The sequence below is a fragment of the Epinephelus lanceolatus genome, chromosome 10 (assembly GCF_041903045.1).
Source record: "Epinephelus lanceolatus isolate andai-2023 chromosome 10, ASM4190304v1, whole genome shotgun sequence".
Taxonomy (NCBI): domain Eukaryota; kingdom Metazoa; phylum Chordata; class Actinopteri; order Perciformes; family Serranidae; genus Epinephelus; species Epinephelus lanceolatus.
The window spans coordinates 14,702,453-14,725,425 of record NC_135743.1 but is presented as its reverse complement, the minus strand read 5'-3'; the positions used below and the strand labels follow the sequence as shown (position 1 = coordinate 14,725,425).

General features: G+C 40.8%; 3 protein-coding genes across 6 annotated transcripts in view; 1 reads left to right on the top strand and 2 right to left on the bottom strand.

The window, feature by feature from the left end:
• Positions 1-353: 353 nt before the first annotated feature.
• On the bottom strand, positions 354-5,872 carry ube2s (ubiquitin-conjugating enzyme E2S). Its single transcript, XM_033640411.2, has 4 exons — positions 5,682-5,872; positions 4,039-4,186; positions 2,045-2,235; positions 354-1,953 (listed from the first exon to the last, which is right to left on the bottom strand). Exons 1-4 carry the CDS (start codon positions 5,682-5,684, stop codon positions 1,594-1,596), a joined length of 702 nt encoding a protein of 233 aa, XP_033496302.1. The 5' UTR covers positions 5,685-5,872; the 3' UTR covers positions 354-1,593.
• Positions 5,873-8,889: 3,017 nt separating this feature from the next.
• On the top strand, positions 8,890-15,333 carry josd2 (Josephin domain containing 2). 2 transcript variants are annotated; one of them, XM_033640412.2, is made up of 5 exons: positions 8,890-9,177; positions 9,415-9,543; positions 11,473-11,598; positions 12,100-12,294; positions 13,962-15,333. In XM_033640412.2, the coding sequence occupies exons 2-5, from the start codon at positions 9,422-9,424 to the stop codon at positions 14,071-14,073; spliced, it is 555 nt and encodes a 184-aa protein (XP_033496303.1). In that variant the 5' UTR covers positions 8,890-9,177; positions 9,415-9,421; the 3' UTR covers positions 14,074-15,333. The 2 variants fall into 2 exon arrangements, with proteins under 2 accessions (XP_033496303.1, XP_078027739.1); XM_078171613.1 differs by having other exon boundaries at positions 9,168-9,297.
• A 2,009-nt stretch (positions 15,334-17,342) lies between these two features.
• ttyh1 (tweety family member 1) overlaps positions 17,343-22,973 on the bottom strand; it is a 32,044-nt gene continuing 26,413 nt past the window's right edge. The window contains exons 13-15 of one of the 3 annotated variants that reach the window (XM_033640408.2): positions 22,605-22,772; positions 20,965-21,043; positions 17,343-18,447 (exon numbers count right to left, since the gene is read on the bottom strand). In XM_033640408.2, coding sequence (XP_033496299.1) covers positions 18,364-18,447; positions 20,965-21,043; positions 22,605-22,772 — 331 coding nt within the window. In that variant the 3' untranslated portion in view covers positions 17,343-18,363. The remainder of the gene's footprint in view (positions 18,448-20,964; positions 21,044-22,604; positions 22,773-22,973) is intronic. The other 2 variants (XM_033640410.2, XM_033640409.2) reach the window with 2 other exon arrangements.

The following is a 22,973-nucleotide window of genomic DNA, read 5'->3' as shown; positions in this document are numbered from 1 at the left end:
GGTGGGTGGGCTGCTGCATGTCTGCAGCAGAGGCTGGTGGAGCCCTTCATTAGATGGTCCAATGACGCTCTACCGGGTGCACTTTCACTCACTGCTTTGCTGGGGTGGATGCAATTACTGATTTCTTCATAATGGTTATTCCATCACTGCAGAGCAGGAGACCACTATAAACATCCAAATAAAGTGCTGTTGTACATTACTGAGCGGTGAAAGCAGATGCTGGCATCCATCCTCAGCTATACTGATACATGATTGCACAACAGCTGAAGTGCAACCATCATACATGATTATGCATGCAAAGGAACTCCACATAAAAGAGCAAATATGACTCATTTTCTTCATTTAACTTGTCATATTTCAATGTTTTATTAATTTAAATAATTTAAAATGGACACAAAATATCCAGCCGACAGTCTGCACAACGACAGGAGATTCAGAGGCACATTTTCCATCCAAATTAAGACAGCGCTTCAGTGTGTTTCCTTGGGAAATGTAGGCCCCGCATGCATTTAGTACAGAGAGAAAACCTGCCCAGGAAACCCTGCCAGTGCAATGGGTGAGAGGGGGGAGACAAATTCTATCAAAGTGGAAGTTTCTTTATCCTACAGATGTCTTCTCAGGTACCCACATGGCTGGTCAGGGGAGCTGGGTATCTGAGAGAACACGCTGCTTTGTAGGGAAGGAGGGAAAGTTAAAGCGAGTCACACCACTGTATGCTTAATACAGAGAATACATGATTCTGTTGTTTTTTTAAAGTGTTTTTATAAAAGTAATCTGGCAACCTACCCCATTCCCTAACAGCCACTGATCTAGGTCTTCACACACAACCACAAGACAGCTGAATATGAACATGTCAATTATAAACAACTTTTGAAAATACTGGACAGTGAAACCATTTTAGAAAATAAATGAAAAGAGGGGGATGAGATTCCATGAATATAACAGACGTTTTATACTCCACTGCCATTCCTTTATCTCATTCAGATCACAATATGAAAAATACTATTTAAAAAGATGACACGAGTTTGTGTGACGGTATCAATATTTCTACCCTAATCATGAACCCACTGACTTCATGTACAATTCTTAGCAACTTCTACCATTATTTCCTTTGAGTTTATTTTAAAAACCTGACTTTAATTAAAGTATCATCCTGGTTGGGACTCACCAGTGAGCCTGGCTGAGCAGTACACAGTACCATCACAGCAGCATTCACCAAGAAGCACTTTTAAAAGAGCTGATAAAGTCAGAGACGATGGTGGTTATGTCTCATAAATGGACAGATGTTCGAGGCCATGTTTTCCCTGTATCGTATATTCACACTAGGCCGAGGGCAAAGTACAACGGATGGCATGATTTCAGCAGTGACGGTGTTGTCATCATGTCTTTAGGTATGGAAATAACAACAACAACTTGAAGGCAAAACAGAAGTTACGGTATGAGTACAAAGTGGACAGTCTGGACAGGTGGTAGAAAGACTCAGAAAATAGGGAACAAAAACATTGTCAGCACACTTCAATATTTATATTTACACACTCCCGCGCTCGCACACGTACACACACACACACACACACTGAGAATTTCGTGGAGGTATTAAAGTCGCCTCAATGCACGCTTTTTATCTGCTTTCTTTTTCCCTGCTACATTATTAGTGCTACTACTGCTGTTGCTATTGCTGCTGGTGGTGCTGGCTCCGTTTGCTCCGTTACCCAGAGCAGCAGGCACAGCTGCTGCGCTGGGCCCTGCTCTCTTCATGGGGTCACCTGCATGCTTCTTCGGCTGTGGGCCGTCATTAGGGTCCTGAGGTGCCCCAGAGGTCCCGCCCATGGCGTGGATCTCTGTGAGCAGACGAGCTCGGGACTCATATTCTGCATAGTCCTCCAACAGCAAACGCCCGGCCTCTTCGTTCAGAGCCGACTCGGGATTCGGATGGATGAGAAGACACTTGATTGTCTGTGGGGAAATAAAAGGAGATAAAGATGTAAAAGTAGCGACAGTGACGCAGCTGACAGTAAGTGCAACAACGACTGATCGTCCTACTTACGAGTAAGACGTGTCTGAGGCCGAGTTCTGCCTTCCAGTCCCTCTTCAGCACGTTGACACAGATTTCTCCCTTGTGACCCACATTGGGGTGAAAAATCTTGGTCAGGAAATACCCCTTGGGTGGAACCGCAGGGAAGTCCTTCCCGAGGACCAGACGCATTCGGAAAACGCCGCCAGCAAACGGAGTTCCCTCTGTCAAAGTATAAAGAATTCATCTCATGAACAGTATGTCCTCACTGTGCCAAACAAAAACTAAGAGGGTCATGGAGCGGCAACTGAGTCAACTAACAAAAATGTAAAAAATATTACACGCAAGTCAGACACACACACTCCTTATTTGTATCATAATCTGTTTGGGTTATGATGACAACTTCCGCATTAGTTCTAATTAATGTGTGACTTATAAAACATACTGTATTGACACATGACTGAAGGAAGCAATGTGTCAATCTTGGATTTAGTTTGCAAATTTCTGATACCAATACGACTGTCAGTTTAATAAATCAAACATGCAGAGAAGTTGCTCTATGGAGGAGTTGACAAAATGTGGACAAGTGTCTGACTCTCCAGGGCCTACTTAAGAATAACAAGGTCTGAAGCGATGAGCCCATAGTGATTAGATGCCATGTGGGTTAAGTGGGTTATGTGTCTCACATGTAATTATCAGACTAGTGTCACATCTCATGCTGGGTTCAGACTACAAGATATTTTTGTCTGTTGCAATGCTCACAGTGTCAGATTGGGTGATTACAGAGTCATAAAATGTTGCCATGACTTTGCTTAAAGACAGATTACAGGTTGGTCCACGACCACTGTCTTTTACGGCACGCATGATGTCATGGGAGGAGGTGCTGAGAACTAACAGCGATGTGTATGATGCTGACTGTCTTGTGTTTGGAAAACCCTAAATATAAGAAAAACAACTGACCTTTTCTCTTTTTCACAGTTGCAGCTGCAGCACCAACATCCTCTTTACCTTTCTAATCATTCCTCTTTTGTGTCACCATGTTTACAGTTGAAGTACATCATGCTTCTATTACACAAAGTCATGGTCGTGAGAGAACATGTCGTGGAAGGCAAAAAAAACCCCTCTAACATGTTCATCTTATTATCGGGAGGGCATGAGGCGTTCCAGACACAATGTGGGGTAACTTCTATGACACACTGTACGTAATAAAACCATCGACTGACACAGATAATACACTACGATGGCCGGGTCACACTATAATTGGGCTGATATTGTGTAGTCTCAACCACGCATTACCCATCTTAAGTTGGGGGGGGGGGGGGGGGTTGACGGGCGAGAGCTGTTATTACCTCAGCTTGATGATAAAAGGTTGGTCGTCAAGTGAAATCTGTCTTCAGTGCCAAATAGTTATCAGGATATTTAACATAATGTGTGGTGGTGGTGGTGGGGGAGGGGGCCTCAGTATATTGTAAGATGCAAGCATGACGCAGACGCAACATAAATGAAATTTCAAAACTAAATAATTTTTACTTTAAGAACAACTTCAGAGTGAGGGGGAGGATAAAATTGTCTTAGAACTTTAAGTTGACCTTTGAAGTATATGTTAAGCTCCAGAACAATGTGAGTGATAGCATGTGCAGTCGATAAAATGTAGAAATACATGGTCTGTGTTGACCTTTCTGTAATTCCATTTGACCAGGGTTTCAGACATGTAATTTGCTAAAAAAAACAAAAGTCTCTCAGAGAGACGGAAAAAGATCGGAATTAATACTGAGATCTGAAGAGCACTGCTGCTCAAGATTAAGAAAACTTTAATGAATAAAAGACAATACAGTGGATCCATCTCTCCGCTGTATATACTGTGTCTTCTCAGTCAACAATTTCTTACTCTGAGAATACAAACACAGTGAGGTGCAGGCCAGTGTGAGTTCAATGTAAGTCCATCAAACTTAGTAGTGCCACATATTTTTTATTCAGCTCATCATAACCAATGCCAGTTTGGTCTGACACCATATTGCAATCCTTACCCGGTCCTTCGATGGCTGTATGTAGCTCAGTTATGTCCTCCTCGCTGGGATAAATCTTGATACCCTCAGGCGGGTCTGCTGCTAAAGCTGAAACCTCCTTGTAGACCAAGCGAAGAACATGAGGAGGCAAATTCTCCACATTGGAGTTCTGGAGAGAGACAGAAAGATGGTTTAATCAACTCTGGTATTGCATATGAATAAACACCTACTAGACCTACTACAAGAAAAGTGGGGTTCTAACATCTTCTTAAACATCAAACATCAAGGACTTTACAGACCCAATGCCCTCAAATTAAAAAAACCCAGCACTGTATAGTTTGAGACACCTATCAAGGTTACTTAATGTTATCACACTGAGAATTTTTATAATGAGAACTGACGGACTTTACAGAAGCTGACAGACAATTTAAGAGAGGCAACCTTCAATGTGTGAACAGTGGTGGCAGACAATATCAGAAGAACTTCAATTTCTACTCTTTCACAAAATCTGCCATTCAAGTGCTTTCAAAAAGGTTAAAGGACTTCAAGGACCCATGGGAACCACTGGAAAATATCTAAAAGTCAGGGGTACTTAATAATGTTGAGAGAAATTTATATAATTTTTTTGTATTTGGGGGCTTTTTGAATGTGTAAATTGTGGTAGATTTTATTTTGATGAACTATTAATAATGTAAACAGCATCTGAATCGCACTCTTGACTTACGGTTACTAAAATTAGGGGTTATTTTGGTTTAGTATTCACTGAATATTTAAAGGCAAACTGTTTATATCTGCATTTTGACTCTGACCATACGAAAGATGGCATATTAATTTGTGGAAATAATAAATGCTGTCTGGTTATCAGTTTCAAAAAGCCACGACGGAGCATGTAAGTACTGCAGCATTACACCTATTTAAAATGCATTCAACAATTAGGCTACTATCTAAACTGTCACTTATCTGACGTTTGACGATGATCAAATCATTGTGTTTCTTAATAAGTAAATAGACAACAATCATCAGTTTCTCAGGACCCAAGCAGCATAAGATAAATCCACCATCAGCATCAATTGAGACCCTCTTCGTTTTCTCTTGCTGATGCACACACATGTGGCTGGTGGTTTTCTATATTTGGTTGCTCTTCATCGGAATAATCGGAATAATTTCAGCTCTTACTAATATGAAACATTGAGCCACACAGGTTTTAAACCATTTAAACACCCGGTACAAGTCACAAAAGTTTTAAGTTAATTTGTTTCGTGTTAGGTTATCTGGCATTTACACAATCATGAATGCCAGGCAATAGTAACGTAAGGTAAGGTAACTGTAACGATCGTCAAAGACCATCCAGTCGCTAACATTAACTAACTTTAACGTTACGTTAGCATTGCATTACTGTTAGCAACACTAGCCTATCCACAATCTGATAACGTTAATATTAAAGCTTCTCAGTGGCTTTATAGTTTGTAATAAGGTGTTCATTGTGGTCAATTTATCTATTAAATCATAAAAATATAGATGACGGCTCTTAATTAACGTCAGAGACTTCAGCAAGTAGACACAACCCAAATCAAAAGCTCGACGGCTGGCGACGGCTAAACGTCGGCTCAAGCTAGCAGCTACTCCGGTTAGCCGTTAGCAACGAGCTCGGCTAACTGACTTACCATCTTCAAAAGGAGTTCTGCTGAGGCCGTTGGTGTCTTGCTGGTGTCAGACGTGAGGAAACCTTTCTGTAATGTTTGAGAAAAGAAACTATCTTTGATGAAAACTTAGCCTGGTCTCACTGGCTACTCTCCTTTTCTTCTTTTCGTTGACACAGGAACAAAAATACGATCCTCGGTTTAACCTAGTACCACCGACCAATGGGCATCTCGGTGGCGTTATACGTCAGAAAGGTTGAGCCAATCGTGATACAGTGTTGTCGTTGCGTCACAGGTGGAAACCCTATCAGCCACACAGAGACGTGACTATGACTGATGCTAGTCAGTAATTGGTCCGTTTAAAAAACTCACACACACCCCTGAACATCACTGAAAAGACGAATCTTAATTAAATAAAATTAAAATACACAAGAAAATGCACTGATTATCGCTTCTAAACAAAGGCAGAGGGAGCATTAATTAAATTAATAATATTTTAACAGTAACGTGAAACTTGTACATAGAGAATTAAATATAAAACTGCAGCTAATCAGAGAGCATGAGAATGGAAACCACAGAAACCATATGCAGCTAAAGCAGACACAGCCCATAATAGCAAGTATAAAGGAAGACATTTACAGGATTATACACACACAAATACAAAACAAAAAACTTCTCATTCAGTCAAATACAGCCTCACATTGCTCCCACCATGCTCAAAAAATCACATGGTTTCTCCTTATAACAGAAAAAATACAGCATATTGAGATGCTCATCTTGTTGTAACTTGCCAATGACCAACAACACATGGGAGTGTAGCTGAATATCTTACTCCATGAAAACCTACTTACAGCAGTACCATGTAATTGTGAAAAAATGTACACGTCTATGGTATGAACCGGCCACTTTCCCAACAACCACACTCCATATTTTTAAAGTCTAGTTTGGTTTAGTTTAAATTACAAAAGGGAGAAGGCTACATAAAATCACATGCAACTGAGATATCACAGTAATATCCAAGATTTATTTCCACTGTAGTCATGGATGTTAGTAGCAAGTCTTGAGTTGACTGGGCAGTTTAGTACCAACAAAACTAACACAAATCAAGAGTAGCAATCAAAAAAGACATTGTAAAATCACAGGCATATGAATACCTGAATAACCCCCTTCACTGGCAACCAGAAGGCACAATATCCTTACCAAGAATGCCCATGATACCCATAACCCAGTTTGAAACAACACATCTCTGCTTGAATCTCTGCATTGTTCTCACAGCAGCAACAATACAATTTAGTGAGACTTAAATTTCACTGCTGTGGGAGTGCAAATAAGTAGTATGAACATTTCCACCTCCAGACCTGCGTTATAAAATAACAAGATTATAAGATTCTATCACACCATATGTTATATATATTTGTTTATGTTTTGTTTAATGTATTAACATATGTATTCTTTCTTTAAGACGAGGAATTTGTTATTGTATTTTTTCAGATAAAGATAATCATGGATAGCTTACTGAACAGGCCTGCTGGGCACAGGCCCAGAGGTCCAAAGTGTCAAGGGCCCCCCCTGGCCTTCACTTGCAAAATGTCACTTAAATTAACATGTACCGACCAGGAAGAGGTTAAAAATAACCATGAAGAGACACAAAAAGACCATAGAGAGGCAAAGTTACTGAAAAAAGACACAAAAGAATGTACAAAAACAAGCAAAACAACCACAAAGACACACATAACAAATACAAAAAGACACAAATTTACCTGACCCGGACACAAGGAGGCACAAAACAATCACAAGGAGACACAATATGACTAGAAAGAGATGCAAAATGACCAAAAAAAGACATAAAATTACCCCAAAGAGACACAGATTATGTCAGTGAGACACAAAAGAGACCCAAACGACTGCAAAATTATACAAAATAACCAGAAGTAGACACAAAATGACTACAAAGAGACACAAAATGAATGAAATAAAACACAAAATCCCCTCAAAGACACACAAAACTACCATGAGGAGACACAAAATGACCAGAAAGTGATGCAAAATGACAAAAAAGACATTAAAATTACTTCAAAAAGACAACCAATTACAATAATAAGACACAAAATAGACCCAAGTGGCTACAAAATAACTAGGAGACACAAAATGACTTAAAAAGACCTCAAATGACCCCAAAGAGATACAAATGATGTCTACAAAACAATACAAAATAACCAGCAGGAGAAACAAAATGATTACAGTGAGACACAAAAGTACACAAAATGGCCCCAAAGAGACACAAAATCACCAAAAGAAACATAAAATAACCTCAGAGACACATATTACGTCAATGAGACAAAAAAGAGACCCAAACGACCTCAAAATTATACAAAATAACCAGAAGTACACACATAATGACTAAAATGGGACACAAAATGAATGAAGTAAATCACAAAACCACCTCAAAGAGACACAAAACAACCACAAGGAGACACAAAATCACTAGAAAGTGATGCAAAATGACCAAAAAAGACATAACATTATCCCAATGAGACATATAGTAAGACACAAAAGAGACCCAAACAGCTACAAAATAACCAGAGGGAGACACAAAATGGCTACAAGGAGACACAAAATGACTTAAAAAAGACATAAAATTACCTCAAAGAGACACAAAATAACCAAATGACTAGAAAGAGATGCAAAATGACCAAAGAAGACATAAAAGTATCCCAAAGAGATGCAAATTATGACTACAAATGACACAAAAAGAATAAGAAAGGCACAAAATCCCCTCAAAGGAACACAAAACAGCCACACAAAATGACCAAAAAATTATGTCAATAAGATGCAAAAGAGACAAACGACTACAAAACAATGTAATATAGCCAGAGGATGATAACAAACAACTACAAAGACACACACACACACACACACACACACACACACACACACACACAACCAAGTCTGTGTGTCTTGCTCATCTGTGGGAGAGGTGGTGGGGCCCTTTGCATGTTTTTGCCCAGGGGCCCATTGCATCATAATTCACCCATGGACATAATCAATAGGCTCTTTTGTGCTTTTTCTTTTCAGTCCCTGCACTTTTTAAAACATTTTTTTTACTCAGAAACACTTTTATAACTGCGTATGACACATTTATTGACTGATTAAATTTACATAAACTGTGTAAGGTTTGCAAGACAGATTATGGTCTATAAATCACCGTCACCGCCACTAGAGGGCGCTTCAACACAACGTCCACAGTCCTGAGAGCTGAGCTGAGACTGTTCCAGTGCGTAGCCACGGAGATAAGTTTCCTTTAACGTTTATTTCACCGTGATTTTGTCTCAACGGTTTGATAAGAATCACAGCGGGTCAGAGATTAGTTTGCTCCGGTGCTGCTGTGAACACCGTAAATGGGCGTGACAGCCGCACAACAACAACACCACAACAAAAACAACGGATCTGCTTCCGGTTTCTGGATGTAGCTGTCAGACTCCAGCATCTCTTTTTTAACGGGGAAGCGCTTTATCAGCAGGTCAGTAGCTTCATGTCGCTATTGTCGATTAATAGTAGTTGACTTTGCCGTTGTTTTGCCAACTGTCAGCATCCAAACACAGTATAATCAGCAGGCTGCCACAGTTCAGCCGCCGTTACAGTAAGCTAACGACTTTAAAGTTATCGTTAGCCTCGTGTGATAGCTGCACAGCTAACTGTGTTGTAGCTCATGCTTATCTGTTAACGGTTCTTTCTCTGTGTGCCTGTGTGTGCTAAGATTTAGTATGAGCGAAGGAGAGGTGTTTCATGAGAAGCAACGATTGGAGCTGTGCGCGATTCATGCACTCAACAACGTGCTCCAGGAGCGGGTTTTCACCAAGGAGACAGCCGATGATATCTGCAAACGGTAGGGTAACATTTCCAGGATGTGTCGGTGTTTCCTATCATATAACTAAAACATATATTGTTGGTTTGTATCAAGCATAAAATATTTTAAAACACAATAGTCAACAACAGGGGTATGACTTAAAAACATATATAAAAATGGGCACAAGATGACTACAAAGAGACACAAACCTGATTTAAAAATAGAAATTACAGAAATTGCCTGAAAGAGACACAACACAAATAAAGAAGACACAAAATTACCTGAAAGAGACACACATTATGTCAATAACACACAAAAGAGACCCAAAAGACTACAAAATGACCTCAAAGAGACACAAATTGTAACTACAAAACAAAAGAAAATAACCAAAAGTAGACACAAAATGACTGTTAAGAGATACTTAACAGGAAAAGACATAAAACTACCCCAAAGAGACACAGATTTTGTCAATAAGACACAAAAGAGAGCCAAAAGACTACAAAACAAACACATGGAGACTCAAAATGACTACAAAGAGACACAAAACAAACCCAAAAGGACACAAAATTACCTGATAAAGACGCAAAACATCCACAAGAAGATGCAACATTTTTACAGAGACACAAAGGATATACAGTCACGCCAAAGAGACACAGATTGTGACTGCAAACGATACAAAACAACCACATGGAGACACAAAACAAATAAAAAAGACACAAAATTACCCGAAAAAGACACAAAACATCCACAAGGAGACACAGTACAACCTCAAAGGCATAAAATTACCCCAACAAGATACAAATCACGTCAAAGAGACACAAAATGACTACAAAGAGATACAAAACTAATAAAAAAGACACAAAATTACCACCAAGAAACAGAAAATGACTACAAATAAATATAAAATGGAAAAAAAAGACAAAAAATTACCTAAAAAAAGACACAAAACAATCACATGGAGACACAAAAGGACTAAGAAGAGACACAAAACAAATAAAACTGACACAAAATTACCTGAAAGAGACACAAAACATCCACAAAGAGACACAAAATGACTACAAAGAGATATACAAAGAAAAATAAAGACAAACAATGACCCAAAAAGACACAAAACAACCACATGGAGACAAAAAATGACTACAAAAAGACACAAAATTACATGAAGAGACACAAAACATCCACAAGAAGACACAGAATTATCACAAAGAGACACAAAAGATATAAAATCACCCCAAAGAGACACAAATTGTGAGTAGAAAACAATACAGAATAACCAGAAGTAGACAAAAATGACTACAAAGAGATACAAATGATGTCAGTGAGACACAAAAGAGACCCCAGTGACTACAAAACGATAGAAAACAACCACATGGAAACACAAAACAAATGAATCACATTGTGATTTTAGAGCAATGCTGTTAAAACACCTCTTCCACTGACTGATGTCTCAACAGGGAGTGCAGCCCAAAACTCTCATCACTGTGTTCTATCACATTGTTAAAGTCAGCGTCTTTAAATAAGCTGGAAATCTACAGCATCAAGACTTGAACTGAGTGGTGGTGGTGCAGTTTCACACTGCAAGCCGCTGTATTTAGTGTGGCTGTTGTTAAGGATGCCATACTAACTTCATTGACTATGAGTTGAGTCACGATCTGAGTAGCTTGTGACCTTGGCTAAAGAATTTCCCGTGGGAATCCATGTGACCTATCAACTCAAAGAATCTTTGTCCAGGTTGTTATGAATAAAAATGATTTATTCAAACGAGGAACAGATCTGAAAAAAGATGCAGCAACATCCTGCTAATTCACCCTGGATGTTGGGCTTGACAGTCGAGCCCAGAGGGTGGAGATGTTCACACAAAAACGAGAGTACACAAAACGTCAGAGTGGTCCTGACGCCTAGTAACCATATTTGAGGTGGACTTGTTCCTTCAAAATGCTCTCTTGTTCTGTTGCTCCCTTCGTGCAGGCTGGCTCCACAGTGTGTGGTGAACCCTCATCGCTCCGTGTTAGGTACAGGGAACTATGACGTCAACGTCATCATGGCGGCACTACAGAGCCGGGAACTGGCTGCAGTGTGGTGGGACAAACGCAGGTGAGTGAGACACACTGAGCCCCGTGAATCCCCAAAGTACTCTGAGTTTCTGGGCTTGCTTTTTATCTGGTTTATTTCTATGGGATTTTTTGGAGTTTAAATATTAAAAGCTCATCTCTAAGCATCAGCTTTTTGTGGTAGGCCATCGCAATCAAAGGACAAACGCATCTTTTTAGACTCACAGGCAGACACAGAGACATATCTTTATCTATGCAAATACTAGTCTATCATGAAGTGCAACCCTAGGGCATGTTGCTCTGTACATAAGAGGCGTGATTCATACTCATAACCATCTCCAGCTGCATGTCAAACATTAGGCTCTCATTTTACAACATTTAGGAAGTCAGTATGTAAAGCAGAAGTGGGCGAGCCAGGTTGGGGTCGAGTGGGTGCACCTGAGCAGTCCACCGTGAAATATACTGAACATAACAGATTACTAACAACATCTCAAGGTGTGAGTTTTCTTTGATGCTTTCTTTCTCCCTTCTTTTAAAAATACAGGACGGTTCAGAGCCTCTGCATGTCAAAGGTCCAGGGTTTTATTCTCAACGTCCCGTCACGAGTATCTCTGGGGATCGTGTCCCTCCCACTCAGACGCCGGCACTGGCTCGCGGTTCGGCAAGTTAACGGACAGTACTACAACCTGGACTCCAAACTGAAGAGTCCTGTCTGTATCGGGGGAGAAGCAGAACTACGGTAAGAACATAGACGTCACGATATTTTTCACCAAACACCATGTTGTGATGATATTGTAGGTTTGCCTGCTGGCGCTTTACAAAATATTTCCACAATGAGATTTTAGACAAATAATCATCAGTAATGTGGAGAAAATGATCGAGACCGATAGACATATCTGAACAAACTGTCGCCTCAACTTGGCTAATTTAATGTTTTACCGACTGTAATGTTGCAAGGTTGCAAAATGTGAGACACACTGCACTGCCTCTTTTTTTTTTAATTGAATGCCGCTACTAAAAAAAAACAAAAAAAAAAAAACATGCTGCTACGGCTTTTAATTGTTGCCAGGCAACCACCCCATTACCTCCTTACCCTAACCTTCCCATGTAATCAATCTACCGTTTGTTTATTTGTTTTATTTATTGCACAGTTGTTAGTAGTTTGTTCCTAAAATGTTGAGGCAGAGGGTACTTGCTGTAGCTCCAGTTGAGGGTGAGAGGCTGTCAGCAAATAGTTTGGCACAGGGAAACAGATCTGTGTGGGTATGTGAGACCCTAATAAGGTGGGTGAATTGCAGGGAGTACCACCAGTCGGTCCAGGAGCTTCACCTCCATGATGGCTGTTTCCGGGCATATTGGCTTCTCCTCCGTTGTTTACCAACTGTAAACTTGATGTCGTGACCACCACAGATGGCCCGCCTCTCAAATCATCCCATTGGACAATGGGGAAAAAAGCTGAGATGAGATGGGGCGCTTTTCCACTCTGAGTTGAAAGTTTTTTTTTTCAACTTGAGGAGTCCAGAATGCTTCGACAAAAACGCCAGGTGCCTAGAGCTCAGAAACGCAAGGTGCATCTCAACGCAAAAAAACACGAGCAAAAAGCTTCATTCTCATTAAAAACGATTAGAAAAAGGTGCCTCCAGCTGCTGAAACGCTCTCTGTGTGATCAGGGCCTTATCCTAAAATAAGCCATAAACCGACCATCACCCAGGTGAAGCTCCTGGACCAGCTGGTTGTAATCTGTGTGATTCCTCCTTTTCCTGAGGGTCTCATATACCCACACGCATCTCCATATTCCTGTGACCAGTGTACTATTTGGGCACAGCCTCTCACCCTCAATCAGAGCTACAGCAAGTGCCTCCCACCTGTCTATTTTTTATGCAGACATTTAAGGTACAGATTTGTGAGTTTACTTCACAGCAAAATAGCAGTTAAGCTAAGGACAGGTGATGCAGTGGTTGCCTAGCAACAATAGAAAAAGGACACAGCAAGCTGCAAAAAGTGCTGTGTCTGGCTGAGGCAGGTTCCACAAAAAGGCAGTGGGGTGCGTTTTGTAACTTGCAAACACGCTCTGTCTGATCAGAGCCTAATGTAGCCTTTACCAGGAAAAGACACTTAGAATATTAAGATATCAATCTAAGACAATATCTGCTTTCTAAAAGGCCTACATGTAGTGTGTGTGTGCTTGTGTGTTTGTGTGTGTCTGCCCTGAGTGAGATCAAAACTTGGCTTTGACGCGCTGCTTGATTTCTGTCTCAGCGAGTGAGTCATCCCATATGAGTGGTCACATGGGGCTTACCTCACTGTTTGTTTGTGTTAGAGCGCTGTACTCCAGTGATCTGTCCCTCTGTCTGTGTCCATGTTATTCTAACCTTTCATCTCCCGTCGTCCGTGTTTCTCTTTCAGCACATTTCTCAGCGAACAGCTTTCTCAGGATGTGGCAGAGATGCTCCTGGTCGTCCGCCGGGAGGTGGAGGAGGACGGTTCGTGGCTGAACTCTGACAATCCCAAGAAGTGACACCTTGGGACGGGACATACCTTTAGTTAGCATGGAAAAAAAACCTCCTCTGGGAAAATGACATTTTTAAAAAAAACAAAACAAAAAAAAAACAACCTCATTACAGAATACAGAAAACTCTTCAGGGAATGCACTAAAATACATTTAATATCTACACACAGAGGAAATTCCAAAGAGGAGCAGAGACGGGTGGTTACTCCTGAGATGAAGGACTGTTTTGATTGTAACAGCTGTAAAAGCTTTTGCTCTGATATGACACATGTATCTGTGTCGTCCTTCTCTTAGTACCTTTGTTTTTAACACTGAGGAGGTGCATCTAAGCTAACTAAGTTGTGTTTGATGAGTTGTGACATATGACTGAACTTTCACTGTTTTACGGTAGGAAGATTGCAGTGTTTGTGCATGAGAAACCATCCGCAATAAGGATAACTGCACTACTTTGAGTTCTCAGACGTCTCTGAGATGAAATCAGTTTAACAGTCCGAGACTTTTGTGATCGAGTCGCCAGAATCAGATCAGTGTGTCAGTTATCAAGCAGCACCTGAGTTCTGTCTTCCCATTGTTGTAAACCTTCTATGCACTGCAGAGTTTGATTTGTTCGCACTGTTTGTCTTTGTGCGTGTTCACACAGGCACAGGTACTGTGAAGGCATCATTCAGTGAGGCGTTGAAGGACCTCCAGTGTCTTTGCATGTTTTCGTTGATTTACTAAAACATTTTCAGAGCGTGCCACGTTTTTTTGTTTTAGATTTTTAATTGTGTTTTGTTTTGATCCATGCTGCCTTTGTTTTCGTCTCATTTAGCTTTGGTGTAAAAACCAAAAATCAACTTGCAGAGATTTTAAACAAGGCTGAAATCTGTAATCCATCACAGCGAACTTTTGTCTTTGATAATGATGGATGATACATTTCATCCAGGTTTCATGTCTCTGCAGGTCGAGTTTCGCACGAGGGAAAGAAGTTAGAAAGATCTTTTTTTTTTTTTTTTTAAATCTAAATTAAAAGTTACGGTAATATAAAAGAAACACTATTCCTGATCAGTTTTAAATAATTCCAACATGCAAAAACACTGGTCCTGTGACTGTATGTAACCTTTACGTTTGTATGTTGTCTCTCCTATTGATCTATGCATATCCAAAAGAATAGGAGCGCTGCCGCTGGTACACACTAGTGAACAACTTACACATAAACCTCACAGCTCAGAGGTTTGTAATAGTGAAACTTATTTATATTAAACTTTGACCTCTTGTTTTAAGTATGAATCTCTTGCAAAGCATTTTGTTTATTGTTTACACTAAACAGAAATTTACATGCAACATTTGTTTTTGCTCTCATTTTCACAGGTTTAGGTTCAAGATCTACTTATTTTATGCACTCGAGAGATTTATTTTTCTCACATTTTGGTTGCAAATTTGTTGAACCTGTGAGTGAGCACCTCCTTTTCCAAGATAATCCATCCACCTGTCAGGTGTGGCGTATTAAGAAGCTGATTAAAAGGCATCATTACTACACAGGTGTGCCTTGGGATAGTCACAATAAAAGGTCACTCCAAGACAGTGGTTCCCAACTGGTGGGTTGCGGTTCAAATTCTGAATAGGCCGCAAGTGACTCACTTTATCTTTAAGTACAGTGAATTTCCAGCACAGAGCTTTTATTTTGAAGTGCCGTTTTCTGAAGTAGAGTGAGTGACTAATAGACTTAACAGAGACGGCAAACTTGAACTAATGTCTAAGGAGAAATCTGGACCCCGTTGCTAGACCATTTGGGAACCACTGCTCTGAAATGTGCAGTTTCATCACACAACACAATGATACACATGTTGGAAGTTTTGAGGAAGCGTGTCATTGGCATGCTGACTGCAGGAATGTACAACAGAGCTTTTGTCTGTGAACTGGATGTCTATTTCACTAAGCAATCCCAATATTGTTTCAATGAATTTGGCACAACCCCGGACCACATGTAACCACACCAGCTCAGGAACTTAATATCCAAGATCATTCGAACCACCTCGACAGCTGATGCAGTAATTGTTTTGAGCGTTTGAAAAATGTTGGTACAAAAAGTCAGAAACCTTGTCAGGGAAGCTCATCTGCATGCTTGTTGTCCTCACCAGGGTCTTGACCCGACAGCATGCTCACCTGGCTCGCTCTAAATCACCTCGATTGTCTCTTACAAAATGCACATATCTAAAAAGAATACGTTGAGCCTGGAGTCAACCTCAGAGCTATGGTAACTGCCATCGCTTATCTGAACCAGCAGTGACCATTAATGTCCATGATTTACCGACAACAGTGTGATACTGGATACTGTGTGTTATGTTACCTTACCACCGGAGTCTGCTAGGCACCCTTGTCTGGGCAGAAGTACTCCCTCTGCCACAACAATGGGACCAGAGATAGAGTGCGTTTCGACCTCAAGGCCTCTTTGAAGACCTCTGCTGACCTGACTGTTACCTTGAGTATAACCATCATCCATTTGCTTTACTGACCGAGGCTAAAGGCTGTAACACAACAAAATTCCTTCACACTGAGCATGTTTTCGATGCTCTGGATCGGAATGTACGACAGTGTCCTGCCAATATCCAGCAACTTCACACAGCCACTTGAAGAGGAGCGGGCCAACATTTCACAGGCAACAATCAACAACCTGATCAACACTATGAGAAGATGTGTCACACTGCACACGTGTCTTAATGATGCTGTTTAGTCATCATCTTGATATGTCACACTTGTCAAGTGGATGGATTATCTTGGGAAAGGAGAAGTGCTCACTAACAGGGATTGTTAACAAATTTGCGATTAAAATCTGAGAGGAGTCTTTGTGCCTAGAAAAGTCCTAGATCTTTGACTTGATAAACAAAAGTTCATACATTCATTTTCTGTAACCGCTTATCCTGTTCAGGCTCATGAAGGGCTGGAGCCTATCCCAGCTGGCATTGGGTGAGAGGCAGGGTACACCCTGGACAGGTCACCAGACTATCACAGGGTTGACACATAGAGACAGACAACCATTCACACTCACATTCACACCTACGGACAATTTAGAGTCACTAGTTAACCTGCATGTCTTGGACTGTGGGAGGAAGCTGGAGTACCCGGAGAAAACCCACGCTGACAAGGGGAGAACATGGAAACTCCACATATAACAGCTCCCCCACCCCAGGGTTCGAGCCAGGAACATTCTTGGTTACATCGTGCCACCCCCCCAATCGTTTAATTTTGTTCAGCGCACACTGGATTGACTTGTAAACATGAGGAAAACAAGGTGAAGGTTATTGAAGTTATTTTTATTTATATTAGACTCTTGAGTGTAAAAGGATGCCATTCAAAAGGAGCATTGATAACCATACAAACTCAATTCAAGGGTTAACAAGGTCAGTTGGCAAGGACGGGGGGATTCAATGAAATCTCCAACATACCAGACCATATATACACAAAACATCTTGGAGAGATCTCAGAAACCCAATGCTATACATAGTTATTATTGCTAGTTACGGTAGGGCTACTGCAGCACCAGTAGCAAGAATCATATTGCTATGTACCTGCTGTCATTGCATGGGATTTGTAGTTCTCCACTCTCAAGACTTGAGTGGCAGTTGTAGTTCTCCGTTCGATGGTTAAAACAGGGTCTTGGTAGCCCTCGAGTGTGGTTTTTTGGTTGTTTTTTTTTACGAGCAAATGTTCATGATTATTCAGATATTATAGACAGTGAGATATACAGAATACCATAAGGTAATACAAGGAAAATACAGAATTGCCACCTATAAAAAGTAATAATAAAAAAAAACATGATACCAAGTGAAGGAACTGCATAACCATTCACAGAAAAAAAATGTGTATTGTTGCTACGTGCCAGTGCTTTTCTACAACAATATTTATATAAAAACTTAAAAATAAAATTGGTGGTACTGATACATTGAAGAATATAAAATTACAACGTAGTAACGTCAATACCATTCTGACTTGCCTCACCACTGTTCACAGTTTACACAGAGTTTGGACAGACGAGGGGGAAAAGAATTTAGACCAAGTGGACTTGGTTCATATTTGCACAGCCAGCGTACCAGCATTATCATTGTCGGTTATATCAACGGTCCATTCAGACCTGTTTCTTTTAAGTGCTTCTAATAATCATTATAATAATAATATTCAGTGGTACTGACGTTACGCACTTTGAATTCACACTTAGCATTCATTTTATTTAGATTAGTTTCTTTTTCATTTCAGTAAAGTGTCCATTCATATGAAAACTAAACTTTTTTTTTCTATACATTTCCTAACAAAAAATAATAATCAACGTGAATACAGGTTCCTCGAATGGGCGGGGTTGGGGTGTGATTGACTTCCCCCGTAACCAGTCAGCATGCTGGGAGAGTACTGTACGTCCAGAACAGACGATGGGAGTCGACAGGAGAGAGGTTGAGGTGGTCCAGAGGAGAGATGAGAGGAAATAAAAGAGAGGAGAAGAAAATTTGTTATTCGCACACGTGAAGATCAGCTCATTAAGAAGAGCAGACAGCACATGTTTTGCTCACTATCTGACCAACAGGCTTCAATAAATTTATTCAGAATCAATTTCATTAAATAAAATTTAAAGAAATAAAGCTGCTTTACTTTATTTCCTCATGTAAAGTAACTGTTTACAGTCAGTCAAGAAGACTTTAATGTAGTTCTCAATATGTTCATTATTTTGACCCCCCCCCCCCCCCCCCCAAAAAAAAAAAATTGAACTCAAGGTCCACTTACTCATTTTTTTCAGATTACAGTTGCATCTCATGGTCTTCCTAGCACAGTGGTTTTCAAATCCAAAAGGCACGCCTGTATTTATATCTGTGCACAATCGCTTCTATAATGTGTGTTATCACGACGTAAGACAATAAAAATAAGAAAAAATAAGACAGGTAGCTTTCATGATGCTTTCCACTGACTGGTGCTTTGTCGTAATTTGCTCCGTACAATAAAGCGATCCATCGTCCTGCTCACAGCTTTCTCCCTTTAAATGTTATCATCCGCTCACACTGGCTGCCAATCAGAACTTTTGATGTGTCACACACTCATCATTCCCATGTGCGAAATAGGTTCAAATAGATCACGTTTTTTTAGCTGGAGTTTGCCTCATTATTAGGAAATGGATCCCCACAACATACTAATACAGTCAACTAAAAATTAATTTATAACTTTTTGTAAAGGCCTGGTTAAATACTGCAATAATGGCTTGGTTATATGACAGATATCACAAAATCCCATGGCACACCTGGACTGGCATCACGGCACACCATTGTGCTGCGGCTACCATTTAAGAACCACTGTCCTAGAAGCACGCAGTTTGCTCAGCTGTGATGTAGATTATTAACTTGTTATCATGAGACCGAGAGTTTGGTCATGTGATAGACTGTGTGATAGACTATGAGATGCAACTGAAAGCTCTGGAAAAGCTAGAGAGGTGACCTTACTATAATGTGGAAGAAGGAAGTTAGAAAGCAAATCAGTAATATGAAATTATGCTATATTATAGGCTGAAAATAGTCTGGCAAAAGGAAATAAATAAAACGACATAAAAGGGTAACTTTGGTATCTTTCAACCTGGACTCTATTTTCCTATGTTTTACAATTATTGAAAGGTACTGGTTTTTGCCACGGACAATCTGGCAATGTCATGGAAAGGATCCCTACAGAGGTGGACCTTTTTGGTAAGGAGTAGCTCTTTTTTGTTTAACCAGAAACAACCCTGAAATTGTTGTCGTCAAACCCACCAGGTTCCATAAAAAAAAAAAAAAAACACCTCTCCACTATTCCAACAACCTTCAACTCAGGTTTGGTTAAAATTAACCATTAATTCACCCAGTTAGATGTGAAAATGAGGTGGCTCTATATACTCTAGAATTACTGTTTATTTAAACGGAGTCTGGTGGGTTTGGCGATAGTGATTCTGGGGCTGTTTCTGGTTAAACAAAAAGGATCTTACTCTTTTAAATGAAGATCTATCTCTGTAGGGATCCATAATGTTGTCAGACACTTAAATAATAATCCGAGCCTGTCAGTGGCAAAAACAAACACTTTAATGGACATAAGTTGATGGTGCATGACTGCCCTGAGTGATTAAGATGCAGCCTACATCCCTGTAGCTCAATACTGGACTGATTTAAAAAAAACCTGTTGCTCACCTAAACATAAAACATGGGGAAGTAGTGCAGGTTGAATAAAAGCAAAGCTGCATTTTAAGTTATGTGTTTTTTTTCCTTTTGCCAAACTATTTTAAAACCTCCGAAGCTTTTAATTCCATATTCCTGATTTCCTTTCCAACCCCCTTCTTCCAAAGTAACTGTTTCTAGTCAAGTAAGAAGATTATTTTGACAAAAACAATAGGCAAATCAACATCAATGTCCTCTTACTAGCTTTTTCTTAAGTTTTCAACTGCATTATGATCTTCCTCAGTGGCTGGAGTTTGCTCGGTTGTCATGAGGATAGCTAAGATGTCATGGGACTGTTAGTTTGGTCATGTGATACGATGTGGTCACAGTATACATCTGCCTCAGTGGATGATCATGAGATGCAACTGAAAGCTGTCAATTTCACATTGAATGTCATTGTTGTTAATTATGTTACATTATATTTATTTAGATTGTTACGGTTGAATTAAGGTGCTCTCTAAAATGGTTAGATAGTGATAAAACATGAGGAGCTCTTAAATCTTATGTACAAGTAAATCAAGGAACAGTGAAAATATGTAACTTCAGGTTCATGTTTTTGAAGCAACAAAAGTCCGGCCCACAGGGTCCTGCGAGGTCACCATGTTAGTCCGTTTGCTACTGATTATCAAAGCGAGCGTGTGCCCTAACAGCAGTGATAAAATGGCACAGATTGCGATGGCGTCACAAGTACAGAGGAACTCACAGAGGGGGGTGGGGACTGCCTGTCAGTCAAGGGTAGGCTCTCATAGCCAGGGTTGCCATTGGAGGAAACGTTTGGAGTCCTGTATAGAGATAGAAAGAGACAAGGACAGAAGAGAGAGGGAGAGGAGCAACAGAGGATGAAGGAGAGAGGGAAACAGGGGTGAGACACATTGAGAAAGACAGACGGGACAGGAGGGGGCCGCAGGGGTGACGGGAGCCAAGGACAGGTAACAGGAAAGAAGGAGAGAGAGCGGTTAGAAATATAGTGCGGAAAAACACAGCACTCAGTATGACTAGTAGGTATTAGTGCTACTGGCACTCAGGCGAGGCTCTGAGAGCGCCAGCAGCAGGCGTACAGTCCACTCCTGACTGATGATGCACTGCAGGATTTATACAATAATCTGCAATTACATGCATTTGGAGCTGGGTGTGACTCACCAGTCCCATTTCAGCTGTAATGTTGTTTTTCTAATGAATCTGTTTATCTGCATGATAAACCCCAGAAAGCTTTTAAAGCAATCCCGAGCAGATTCCATTTAAGAGGAGTGGACTGTATTTTTAGAGCTAGCTGAGTTTCTGAGCCTTGACAGTTTGGTTTTAGTCCGTATCCTTGTATTTTTTTGTTAATATCAGACAAGGGAGCAGTCAAGATGATTAGAATAGGAAGTCAAATAGTCCACGATTATTGGGTTTCTCAGAGCTCTGACTAAGCTTGGAAACATCAGTGAGAAGGAGAGACGGGAAAAAACATAATAAGATGAGAAAATTGAAAGAGAGAAAAAGGAAAAGGAGGGATGATAAAGAGAGGACAGATCCAGAGAGATAACTTGAGAGAATCGGACACCACAGTGAGGAGACAGATGATGCAGAAGGGTGTTTTTTTGGGGGAAGGGATGGGGATGGGGATGGGGAGGGGGTTACCTATAGTCAACCTGAGCCTCACATCGCCGGAGTTTTTACGAGCGCGGCCTCGTCAATGACACCCTCCCCCCAGCACAGCAGTAGTCTACTGCTGTTTAGGAGACAGGACGCCATTTGAGACAAGATCTGTGAGACTGACCGAGCGGCCTACATCGTCTGTCCTGAAACACTCGACAGACGGATAGACAGACACACAGACAGACAGACAGACCTCTGGAGTTGTGTCTGTTTCTCTGCCTACACTGTAGTCCATATTGACCTGTCTGTGTGTCTGTCTGCAATGCATGTGCTTAACCTGACAGCTCTGTGGATTTGGACTACGTGTCTATGTAGAGACAAAAGTGTGTGAGCCTAGCTGACTACACTGCACTGACACTACTCTCTGCTAAAGATAGGTGTATAGGTACTAAGATAGGTGCTGATTTGAGGGGGGTATCTTCACCAAAAAGACTATGTGTGTGCACAGAAACGTCTCAATAGTGTTCAACCTGTCTCTATGTGTTGTTTTAGTATAATCTTTGTACTCTGGCCTTCGTGATTTAGGGGGGCATCAGTATAAAAGTTGCCCATAGGTACAGATATCGACACAGAAACACAAGCTTGATGTCAAAACTGTATCTAAGAGCAACCTCCTCCTCCTCCTCCTGCAACATCTGGGACGTTCTGTCTGTCTGTCTGTCTGTCTGTCTGTCTGTGTGTCTGAGTGTCTGTGTTACTCACGGGAGGGGCGGCGCGCTAGAAAAGGGGGGTGTCCACCCGGCCCCCGGGTAATTATAGAAGGGGGCCATGGCCCCTCGCTGAGACCCCGAGGCCGTCTGTCTACGTGCCTGATGGGAGGTGAAGGGGTCCTCACTCTCGCTGTCCGAGTCTTCGTACTCCTCTGATTCACTATCGACGTCCATGAAAGAGACAGAGAGGGACATGATGAGTGTTTTAAAACTTTCTTCTCTTCACATTCTAATGGTTCTATTAAAAGACACTTTGTCCTTTCAGCCCTCTAAACATACTCAGAGCGGTGACTCAGCATTTTTTGCGCATATGTGAACACTCCAAGAGAACTCAGACCCCTCTTGGTCTGAGTTAGGCTTG

Excerpts from the sequence above, each read along its gene's own strand:
- ube2s (XM_033640411.2), bottom strand. Across the intron at positions 2,236-4,038 it reads TACAGCCATCGAAGGACCGG|AGGGAACTCCGTTTGCTGGC; the intron begins GTAAGGATTGCA and ends ATACTTTGACAG. Across the intron at positions 1,954-2,044 it reads GCCTCAGACACGTCTTACTC|ACAATCAAGTGTCTTCTCAT; the intron begins GTAAGTAGGACG and ends ATTTCCCCACAG.
- josd2 (XM_033640412.2), top strand. The coding sequence starts at position 9,422 with ATGAGCGAAGGAGAGGTGTTTCATGAGAAGCAACGATTGGAGCTGTGC. Across the intron at positions 9,544-11,472 it reads GCCGATGATATCTGCAAACG|GCTGGCTCCACAGTGTGTGG; the intron begins GTAGGGTAACAT and ends CCCTTCGTGCAG. Across the intron at positions 11,599-12,099 it reads GTGTGGTGGGACAAACGCAG|GACGGTTCAGAGCCTCTGCA; the intron begins GTGAGTGAGACA and ends TTAAAAATACAG.